The 12,218-nt window shown below is 41.7% G+C and overlaps 1 protein-coding gene across 1 annotated transcript in view; it reads left to right on the plus strand.

Moving 5' to 3' along the window:
- LOC136632760 (sarcoplasmic reticulum histidine-rich calcium-binding protein-like) overlaps positions 1–10,291 on the plus strand; it is a 31,710-nt gene extending 21,419 nt beyond the window's left edge. Inside the window, exons 3-6 of the mRNA XM_066607902.1 lie at positions 2,931–2,999; positions 3,240–3,294; positions 8,593–8,629; positions 9,648–10,291. Of these exons, the coding sequence (XP_066463999.1) occupies positions 2,931–2,999; positions 3,240–3,294; positions 8,593–8,629; positions 9,648–9,672 (186 nt within the window). The 3' untranslated portion in view covers positions 9,673–10,291. The remainder of the gene's footprint in view (positions 1–2,930; positions 3,000–3,239; positions 3,295–8,592; positions 8,630–9,647) is intronic.
- The last annotated feature ends 1,927 nt before the right edge of the window (positions 10,292–12,218 follow it).

Genomic DNA, 12,218 nt, shown 5'->3' on the forward strand with positions numbered 1-12,218 from the left:
GTCGCACATATGCTCCACTTAGATAGCTGGGTTTTCCCCCCCAGATTCTGACATTACGTTTGCTAACTGTGCCTGAAAGGTGGAAGGCAGCTTCATCACTAAACACTAAAGACTCCATGAAACCATGGCTTCCATTATAGTTGGCATAATTTTGCAAAAAAAAAACGTCACCTCACCTTGTCATTCGGTTTCAGGCTCTGTAACAATTGCAATCGCTAGGGATAACATCGCAAATGTTTGCGCAAAATCTCTCACACAGTCCGCGGCGGCGGCGGGATGTCGAGTTCTCTGCTTGCTCTGACGGGGGATTTCCGAGGACTTTGTGTGACACTTGCATGGAAGCTATCCTCTGATTCCACACTTCGTTGTGAACAGACTGAACATTTTTCCTTAATATTGGAGTACTGCTTATGAATTGTGCGCCTGCTGGGGGGATCTTCACCAAACTTTGTTCAAAAATGATGTTGCACATTGATAACAGACTGGTAGCCGTGAAGATCAAAGACACAAAACTCTCTCCTGTCATCGTCAGCCGCCATTTTGTCTCTTATCCCCTTAGCAATGACTACGGTAGAATAAAACCTTTTGGGCCTCATTTAGCAAACTGTCTAACAGTAAGATTGTCCTTGCTGCCCATAGCAACCAATCACAGTGCAGCTTTCATTTTACCTCAGCAGCTTGAAAAATGAAAGCTGCGCTGTGATTGGTTGCTATAGGAAAATAGTCTTACTATTAGACAGTCTTGTTAAATTTAAAATTTTACAGTTTCTGTTTCCGTTGATATTAATTTATGTATCTGATTGTCATTAAACGGGAGTTATGAGGGTTTCAAATCGGGAAGATCATTTGTAATAACCCTGTATTATGGGTATTTCCATGATTGATATTAATGTGCATTTTCAGAATTAGTGCTAAGGTCATTTATGTACCAGGGCCATTAAAGAGGTTGGATAGGACATCAATAGGAAATGCCTGGACAACCCCTTCAATTCTTTTTTCAAGGTGGTCTGTACACTACTGGAGCCGCACTCTGCCCATAACGCTGGTAGTACTGGAGCAGAGAGCTCTCATTATGTGGCATGCAGTGGGCGGACACAACAGGAAGTCTGCAGGGCACAGCTTCAGCCAATAGCTGCAGAGCAGGAAGTGATTCAGAGAAAGGGGCGTCGTCTTGGCAGCTTCAGCTGTACAGTCATTTGCAGCAGTGTTATTTGTAAAGTCTTAGGCTGGGTTATCACAGGGCGGAATCGAAAAACCGCGAGATCTCGCAGCGAAAAACTGCAAGATTTCCGCCAGGAAAGCGCTGCTTCAAGACCCGCGGCACTTAGGTGCGAGTTTTGGAGCAGCTTGGCTGCATGCTTTTCCGTTGCAGCCGGCGCTCCCATAGAGAGCAGAGCGACCGTAACAGAAAAAAAATAAAAATGCTGCGGTTGGGGAATTTGCGCTGCAGCACCAGCTTCTGCCCGTTTTGCCGTAACGGATTGGCTGTCTCTTGTGGACAAGATTTTTGACAAATCTCGTCCACATGGCTGGCTAAGCCCAGGAGTAGCGGCCGCAGTGAAATTCCGCACGGAATTTCCGCTGCAAATCCGCCCTGTGTGAACCCAGCCTAAGAGTTGTATGTACAGAGGCCCTCGGAAGGTAAAAAAAAATGATAGCCCTGGTATGTTACATAACCCTATGAGCTCCATGAAAGGGTCCTGTTACATGCGCCAAGAGCAGCGGTCTTAAACAGGCAGTGAGCAACGGGATCGGTGCTCATTTTTATGGCTTTATATAGGTCGATGCCAGCTGTGTTGGAAATGAATGGTGGTTAATACAATTGTCCCCAATATGGTATCGTCATTGTCTATAGCATATCCTCCGTTCATGCGAGAAGATGGCTTTTGACTACAGGAATTATTTCCGTAGCATAAACAACTCAATAAAGTGTCTGTTCGTTCGGCGGTTGATTGGAGGCACATTTACATGACCTGATGATCCAGCAAACAACCTTGCCCGATAATCAGACCGTGTAAAAGGCCCTTTTCTAGTTAGAAAGTTTCACTTTAAAGGGTCATTACCATCATGGCTGAGATGGGATAGCCTGTCTGAATGTAGTAACCATGGGTGGTCTGGATTACAGGAAGAGCTGAACTGGCTGTTCTGCTCTTTTTCTGCAACTCCCATAGAAGTGAATGGAAGTTATGCAAACAGAAGAAAGTGTGGATCAGTGTGTTAGGGCTCCGTCAAACGAACGGATGCTTTTTTTTACATGCAACTCAGCGTAATCTATTTGTTCTATGAACGAGTCTTTTTTGCGCACCTATCGGCGTGTTTTACTGTATGTTTTGTGCTTGCAGGGCATGCTCATCTGCACATGGCAGACAAGCACGCCCCGATTTAGATGACTATTTAGCCTAATTATTTCCAGATGTGTTTTTTTTCTCACAGATGTGCGTCGTATTGCGCATCCTGTTGTGCATATTGTGTGCATTTTCACCCCACCTCCCATAGACTTCTATGGGGTCCTGTGTTGCGCAAATATGAAAGATGGAGCACGTTCTATTTTTTGGGTGCGCATAAAATATGGTAAAGGTGTACACACTTAGGCCCCCTGTCCACGGACCTGTATTCGCCGGCCGACGCTTTCCATAGCGCCACGAGCAGAGAATCATTGCGATTCTTCGCTCGCGGCGGGCAATTCACAGCATGCTGCGAATTGCCCTGATTCTCTGTGGCCAGCCTATCTATCAGATAGGGCTGCCCGGCGGAGATACGGCGGCGGCTCCTGCTCCCAGGCGGTGGCTGAGATCTGCCGCGGGACTTCGCAACGCCCGTGGACAGGGGGCCTTATTGCTATCAATAGGTTCAAAAGTTTCCTTCTTTCTGCAAGTGTTGATTTACTGCCCTTACCATGTCATGTAATGGAACCATTTTTATTCCCTCAGCACTGTGGAGATTGTGATAAATGCCCATGTGCAGAAAAAGATAAGAGCGAGCATTGTAAAAACTGCGAGGTAAGTTCACATATTAGGAACTATATTAATGGAAGCAATTTCATATATGCATATAGGCCCCAGTATAATGAATACACGCTAAATAACTTGCATGTACACGGAAATAGCAAGGAAAGCCTATTCCCCCACCTTGTGGTTAATGTTGGTATGGCAGAGCTAATTTGTACTGAACTGATTTGTAGTTTACTGAACATTTTCACAAGTGAATATTTATCCTTATTGTATTCATTTTTTTTGCAGTACTGCCAGTTTTGCTATGTGTGCCCAGTTATATGTGAAACAGCCTGCAAACCTGGTAAGTAAAGCAGAGGATAAGACTGGCCCACTAAAGGAACAGAGGTCCCCCATCCATATACCCTTCCATTCCAACCTTGAAGAAGACTTGTGCAACTTTCTTAACATCAGGCTGACATAAGGCCCATTAAGACACAACGATTATCGCTCAAGATTCGCTCAAAGGCAATCTTTTGAGCGATATAATCCTTGCGTGCAATTATGTGTGTTCTCGGAGCGCTCAGCTGGTACATAAGGCATTACAGCATTACAGTGCTACCATTAAAAAAAAAGGGGCTGTCTGTGTAATGTATGGACTAGCTCTAAATCATGAAACACACTAATAGTTCAGAAAAAGCTGAATCAGCCCATCGCACAACTCTCAAGTGTTGCAGATTTAGAATGACTATCCTAGAGAGGTGCTCAGAACAATGGAAACTGTAATGATTGGGCCCCCTCGGATATGGAGGAGGCATAATCAATGATGTCAGCAAGGGGCAGTATCAGTTATTAATTTTGCCTCCTGCTAATAGAGAGACTAAGGGCCTGGAGCAGGTGAGTATTGCATATGGGAGAAAGGGGGAGGTGATTTGAGGTGTTATATTGAGAACATGTGGCTGCCAATTATATGGAGCATGTGGTTGCACTATATATGAAAGGTATTTGGTAGGCCCTGTATATGGGGGTTAGGCGAGAAAATGTAGTAGGCAGGGGCGTATCTAGAGGGGATGCAGTTGCACCCAGGCCCAAGACCCATAAGGCCTCTCCTCTTCATATAGGGAGCCTAGAAGTAAGAATAAAGCATTATAGTTGGGAGTCCCTGTTACAGATTTTGCATTGGGACCCCAAATCTTCAAGTTACGCCTCTGGTAGTTGGCACTTATGGGTGGGCATGTGATTAAGACTATACATGACGGCATACCACTTTTAGTGGAGGACATATGGATGAAACTTATGGGTAGCATATATCATGCAAATAGGGGGGTTCATATAGCTGACCATGAAAAAACCTGTAAAGATAGGGCAAAAAAATATGCTGCAGGTTGGTGCCACTCTTGTGTATCTGAAAGTTGGAGAGTACAGTATGTCATCACAATTAGCTTCCTGCCACAGGTAGCAAGGTACAATGACAGAACCGGAAGGGGCCAGTAAACCACCAGGCACCAGTTATGCGTTCACTCCAATCACTACTCTAGACCACCAGGGATATTACTGGAATACATTAACATCGTTGCTGCCTCTATTACCGAGCGACTGAAAAAGCAGTATTTGAAATATTTGTTTGCCACATATGGGCAGTTCTCTGCAACTACCCAGGAATAACTCTCAGGGGATCACATTTTATGACAGTATTTATGAGGTTGCCTAGGTCACTGTCATTTGACCCTTATTTTCTAGAAGGTAGGGAACTTTCTAGAAATGTCAGCCCAAGATGATTGCAGCTGCTGCATTTTCATCGGTGCGAACATCTTGTCTGGTTGCTGCAGGGCAGACCACTCATAGGAAATGAAAGCAATGTTTTATCTTTAGCTTTTGAAACACCACACACTCCGTGAGCGGCTAATATCAATATTCTTGACATGAAAATGAACACTTTGGAGACATTGCCTATGAATTAGCAGAAATTCCTGCTTTGCTGCTCAACAGAAGTTATTATAATTAGGCTTCTCTAATTACTGGAGTCAAATCCTGGGAAAGTATGAAAAAGAAATCCATTAATGTAATTGTCTCCTTCATCTCCTCATCATGAACAAAATCCCTCTGTCAGATAATAAATGTGTTCTAATCTGCTAGGCCAGTCATGAGCTGATGCGTGTGGGCAGGCTGCCTGTAGGTGGCGCTAACAGCTACGTAAAAAGTTCTGATTTCACATAAGACCAAAAGATATAGATTGGTTCTAAAATCTCCATAGGTCATCAATAGTTAAATCCTAGAAATACCCGTTAAAACACTGACAAGTGAAGTAATTAACAATGACTACCCTGTGATAATGGCACTTGTGAAGGATGGGATATATTGAGCAGTAAGTGGACAGTCAGTTCTTGAAGTTGATGTATTGGAAGCAGGAAAAATGGGCAAGTATAAGGATCTGAGCAACTTTGACAAGGGCCAAATTGTGATGGTAAGATGACTAGGTCAGAATATCTCCGAAATGCTAGGTCTTGTGGGGCGTTTCCAGTATGCAGTGGTTAGTACCTACCAAAATGGTACAAGGAAGGACAACTATGAACCAGCGAGAGGGTCATGGACGCCAAAGGTTTACAGATGCACACAGGGAGTGATGACTAGTCTGTCTGGTGCAATCACACAGAAGACCTACTGCAGCCCAAATTGCGGAAAAAGTTCATGCTGGCTATGAAAGAAGTGTGTAATGAGACATTGTTATGTGTGGCCCCTCAGATGTGGACAGGGGCCTGCATAATATGTAGTAGGCTGACCACCATTGCTCTATATTGTCATAAAATTAAGTATGCTGCTTGAAGATATATAGACAGGAAAATCTTGGGGTAATTGCATTAGCTGTGCACAGCCATAATGTAGATGGATCTTTCCTGCAGCTAGTAGTTCTGATACTAACATTATATAGGAGAATTAACTGGCTATTCTGGGTCCAAAGTCAAATTCCAAAACAGTCATAATTTAAAGTCCTCCGTCTCCCCGGCGATTGCTGATGTGCTCCGCTTCTCTGTTGCTGTCAGTCAAGACCCCGCCGCTGTCCTGCGCTGACAGTGTACAGCAAATGCCAGCGGCAGCAGGATTGGGACAGTGACAAGAGCGGAAAGTATGTTTTGGATCATTCTCTTGCTACAATATGAACCCCTGACGAACAAGGCATGCATGGTGTATCCAAATGCTGTGGTACCCTTTTTGTTCAGTGTACCAGTCACCCTGTGGAAGTTTCCAACTGTGGAACCAGCAGAGAGCTCTAGAGCATCATGCCTCCTCCATGTTTGACAGTTGCTGGCACACACTCAGGAACCTGAGTGACACCATCCTTTCACCTACTTGATGGTGTACAAAAACTCAGCAGGATGTGTCAAAGATGTCATAATTTGATTTGTCAGTCCATAAGACCTTCTTCCACTCTTCAGTAGTTCACTAGAGATGCTGCTGGGCCAGGCAAGTCTTTTTTTTATTTTGTAATCTAAATAGTGTCTTTCTTACTGATATTCTACCTGTCAAACCTGCAGATAGAAGTCTTCTCTTCACAGTTAACATTAAGCTATGCTTGAAGATTTTGTGCTGTGAGGCTCCGATCACACAAGCTGTTGACTCTCAAAAACTTGTCATCTGATTGTGTAGTGGCCTTTGATCTGCCAGACCTCTTCTTGTCAGAGTTTCCTCCAGTTTCCAAGTGTCTTTTGATGGGATACGAAACTGCATTGACTACCACATTGGCTTTCTTGGCAATTTTTCTGTAGGACAACCCTACACTTTTAAGGGTTATAATTGCCTGTCTGCCTTCTTTGGTTAATAGTCTTTTTTTGCAATTATAATAGCAAAATGCTGAAGAACAAAACTGTCCAAATCCTGCCCTAGAGGGTGTAATGCTGTCTGTTCCAACACTGGTTATATAAAATCAGAGGGTTTGAAAGTAATCTACAAAGGTTGAGACACCTATAGGAATAGTTTGCATCCCATTTCAAACCATAATTAGCTTTCCATGCTGCAGAATAGCTGTCCTTGATATGTTCCCTGAAAAAGCCTTTTGGTTAAAATCATAAATTCAGACTTTTGCTGCTCTTCAGGTTAAAATTTTATTATATTTCATGTTTTAAACTCACTTACGAGCTTTTGAAACATTTCATGTTATTTGCTGGAATTAAACTATGCTAATATAAAAAAATAACTAGAAAAATTGAGGTGTTGTAGAACCTTTTGACCGATACATATATTCAAGGCAGAACTCTTAGCCATGACACTATACAGCTATTCCAGATTAGGGTGCTTTCACACTTGCGATCGCGATATCGCTGTTTTTTTTACGCGAATGTCAATAGTACTTTCTAATGTTAAAAATGCATCGCACAAAAATCAAAAGTTTGTGCTTTGCGATTTTTGTGTGATACGTTTTTAACATTAGAACGTCTGATCGCAAGTGTGAAGGCACCCTTACACAGACATTTATGCACAGTGTCAGCTGTTCATTGCCAATACAGTTGAATACACATATTTGCCTTCCAGAATCTTTTTCCAGTGAATACCAATGCTGTGGAATAAGATGTATACTCTATATACACACCATCCAGGAATATCAGCTTTATTGCTCATTTACCCACTGTTATACATTTTGTCCATGAATAAAACATGAGCTCCTATCTATGAATAGATAACATTCTACTGCCCAACACATGACAGCCATCAGAGCAGTAACAGCTAGAGGGAGAAGGCAGCGGTGCTGGGATGTGTTATTAGTGAGCAGTGTTGAGTGATTATTGGAATAATCGAGTCAGGAGTGATCAACCCTCTAAGGCTTCTTTTAGATGAGCACATTTATATTCGTGAGTATTAGGGATCCATAATACTGATGTACTACAGTTGAAATTGCATCAGTATTTCATCTGTATTTGCTTTCATTGCTTTAAACTTTTCCCATCCAATTTTGGATTCAGGGTTTCCTAAAAGGCTTTCTCTTTTTGCTGTTATACAATGGTGCCATCTGCTGGCTAAAGGCAGTGTGTGCGCGCCAGAGAGGCTCCGACAGCGGCTGGCAATAGACGGTAAGAATACCCTGTCGGACGTCTTCTGACATTGAAGCTGTACAAGCTTCAATCAGAATGTAGGAAGTTGTCAGACAGTGGATTGGAAAGGGTTTATTTTCTCATGGGCAAAAACGGATCCCTTTATCGCCCAATAGAAAATCAGAATACCAATGAATGCCAATACGGATGTAAATACAAATTAAATACAGATGCATGTGTATTTTAATGACTCTACATGTATAGGCATGTTTTTCATCAAAAGCTAATGCATGCTGCATATTTTAAACATGGATGTGAAAAAAAGCATATGTGAGTAGCTCTATAGATTTTCATTAGCTCATATTATGGTCTACAAAACGTGGATTAAATACAGATTTGAAATCTTAAAGTGGCCTAAGTGATACCTCCATAATGTGGTGTCCAGTGGAACAAAAAACCTTAGTATGTCTATGCATAAAAGTTTGAGCATTTGAGATGTAATATGGACCTGGAGAAATCTATGGACTGTATTACTGATCCATATTATGGTCATGTGTATGATACTTCACAATGTATATGTGATATAATGTATGTGTACATGGATAATGTATAAAATGTATGATTGTATTATTTTTCAGGGAGCTACGTAGATGAACTCTCAGGAGCTCTGTATCAGTAAGTGACTCTTATGTCATATTGATTTTACAGAAAAGAATAGTATCATAGAATCATAGAATGGTAGAGTTGGAAGGGACCTCCAGGGTCATCAAGTCCAACCCTCTGCTCAGTGCAGGATTCACTAAATCATCCCAGACAGATGTCTGTTCAGCCTCTGATGGCATATACCCCTCATATTCTAATACCTGCTCCATCTCTTCAGGCTATATGTAGCCCAGTTCACAGAGCAGTCTATACCTGTGCTACACCTACAACACCTGTATAAAGGATGGTGCGGCTTTACTATGTACAAGGTGCCCGCTACTGCTCTGTGATATGTTTTAAAGTGTTATGAACCCATAAAATCTCTTAAAAAGATGTGGTTAGTGACTGCCATGCTGTCTTTATTATTTATGCCTGGATACACAAGTCTAAGTTGAGTTGTAAATATTACAACTGTAAAGGACCTCTCCAGATAAAACTACTTGTGTTATTCCTAGTGCAGCCCTGAGGGGGTGATTCCTGACCCAGGGGTTCTTTCTTTGGCATTCTTTAAATTCCTCTCATACAAGGACCTGCACTAGGAATAATATATCACGTATTAGTTTTACCAGGTGTGTTTTTCTAAAATATCATGCATAGCACGGGCAACAGAACATATGAGCTGCCCTTTCTAATTGGGTGAAGAAGATCGGCCATGCTGGATTGTTTGAGGGATCCTTTACTATTTATCCTCCTGACATCAAAAGGACCCAAGCTGTCCATCAGCCACCGACAATAGCCTATGCTGTTGTACCGGTAGACCATTTTGTATTGTGTGCTGTATTATGTACATTTTTACAATACAAATAAACCTGTATATGGCTGTACACGTCTTTAGGGACCTAAATAGAAGAGGATATAGATCACCCTTAGCCGTAGCAAGGAGCAGCTGAGATTTTAACAAATCTATGTTGAGGAAAGATGCTGTACGTTAAGAAGTAATTTATGATGCAAATTCTTTCATGGACTTACTATGGTGTTTGTATTTCTACAGGACTGTCGCCAACATATTTGAATAGAATGAAAACATTCAGCTTCCAACCATCATGGAATAGAAAGCTAAGCATTGGACTTCTCTATATTGGGTAACATTTCTATAACGCAAGGACATTTTAGCCACGGTTTAAAGATTATGTGTTTTGCGGCAGTCACCGGCATTCGGGATGGTCATGTGGGACTCTTCTGAATGCCAGGAAGACGGCCAGTGAGCCACCGACTAGCACCGTATTCCATTGCCCCACTAATGATTTCTACCTCCTGAAGACCATTTTGAGACATAACCTTCAACGTGGCTCCTTCTGAGGAAGTCATAGAAGATGCCAGATCCAAGAAGGAATCTTTCTAAGGTCATCATAATGCAGACTAATGATGCCAACTTCTTTAGGTCTCTTACAAGGAGTTTCATTACTAAACAATCATCATCATCAAAAACCAAGATGGGTCAAAATAAGGTTAATTTATGTCAAAATTCGAGAGTCCATAATGTAAAAGAAGAAATGTTACCTGCCCTGGGACAAACATAATCCTATCTTTTCCCTTTGGATGAATGATAGATAAAGGAACGTATATATTTATTTATTTTATGTGAAGTGTTACAAGTCTCAAATCCAACAATAAATGTATTTCTGGTCTCTTAAAGAGCATTTCCAGTTATTTCTGCAGACCTTCTTAGTGATACACCTTAAGGCACAATACTGAGGAGCATGTCTTATTGCACTTTATAGGTATTTTCTCCCAGACTCTGCCTCCATTGTAATGAATAGAAATTCTAAAAGAAGTAACGGTTTGCCTAATTGCTTGCATTACATGTTTGGATGTGCAGAAGAGTGCTTACTACTCATGTTAAAAGTCCATGGACACAAAAATATCCAACACAACAGAATTTTTACAATGGTGACAAGGTTATTTGCAACTTTTTTTCCACAGGAATATACTGAAGTCATAGCGCAAGTCTTAGGCACAGAAGGTATAGGCAAATCACATTTGGTGTAGCATACACAAGATTGAAAGAAATGGAGAGAAGAGGGAGAAGAGATGAGAGAAGGGTATGAATATTTGTATATAGGCTGGGGCTGGGCAAAGGGGTGACTAAAGATAGCTCAGGATATTGTCTATTGGATGATTATGGTTGCAACCTTCACTCCAGTAGGACTTCCTCTGCCTACAAATTCCTGTTCTGAACTACCTGGAAGTCAAATATTGCATATTTTGCATAATAACAAATACAATAAACGTCTTGCAATTACGGTGAATTTTTATTTTTATAAGCGCTGCAGAATAAGTTGGCGCTATACAAATAAAGATTATTATTATCAGTTTGTCAAAAAAAGCATTTTCATTATAAAATGAAGAGTTACTCAATTTTCTAATAAATTTCGTTTCAATACCTCACCATCTTCAAGACATCTGTCTGCTGTAAGTGATTGGAAATTTTATTTTTATTGCTAAATGATGAAAACTAGTATAGACCTACTTCTGCTCATGTTGGTATCATGTGCAGAGGTATAATAAGGGGCCCCACAGGGCCCCCACCTACCATGTGCCATTTATAATACTGGGGGTGCCTTTGGACCCCGCTCAGGCTCCAGAACTGGGACACAACTGCTACCTCTATACCCACTATATCTATACCCCTACCTATGTGCTTATGGTAGTCCATACCACACCAAATTATAAAGCTATATGACATTTTATGGAGCAACACATGATTTTTTTTCTTAGATTCATACTGAAAAAACTAAGTAAAATTGGAAGCAAATGGAAGTATAGTAGTGCCCTATAGAAGACATATCAATCAGTCATTTGGTAAAGGGTGCCCTCTGGCCTTCCTTCACATGTATAAAATTCTCTCCTGGACATTGCTTAACATATAGGATTGACCTGTTGCGTATGGGACTTTAAGAGGGAGGAAGCTCTGTGGGTGTGCGGTGGAAAAGGAAGCAGCACCAACTTTAGTAAGAAAGCATAAGAAGAAACAGCTTACAAGGTGAACGTCCCTTGCGTTACTCCTAAGGGGAACACATACCACACCTGGTAACACCAGCAATTCCAAAGAGGGACTGGCGGATTATTTTGACAGCAACATACCAGGAGAAGGAGAATAACACTACCGACTCAGATTCTAAAGCAAAGCAGCAAGTTCTTGCTCCAGTGCAGTTTCCTCTCTGTCTAACGGAATCCTGCTCCCTTGCCCAGTGACAGTGTTAAACATCAGCATTCTGCGCCCCATTGGACACCAGACCTGTGGTTCAAAAAGAGACTGTGTTTGATCCATGGACTTTACTGGACTGGTCTTCTGCTAAAGGACCAGAAATTAAACTTGTTGTTGGACCACTTGTGCTTAAGAAAATGTTTTGTATCAGGGAAGAGTTGGCTCAGGATTGGCAGGGGATGGGTAAAGTGAAGCGAGTATTGGGCCTTTAGCTATTCTATACCATTGTCAGCTGTTTGTAAAAGATTTCATGGGTCAGGAAAATACCTTTAAGTTCCTACATAACCAAGCAAAAGGCTGCATAGTCAAATCTGGTCATGCACATTAGATAGCTGGCCCTTCCGCCAACAGTTA

Source organism: Eleutherodactylus coqui, chromosome 6, assembly GCF_035609145.1.
Source record: "Eleutherodactylus coqui strain aEleCoq1 chromosome 6, aEleCoq1.hap1, whole genome shotgun sequence".
Lineage (NCBI taxonomy): Eukaryota > Metazoa > Chordata > Amphibia > Anura > Eleutherodactylidae > Eleutherodactylus > Eleutherodactylus coqui.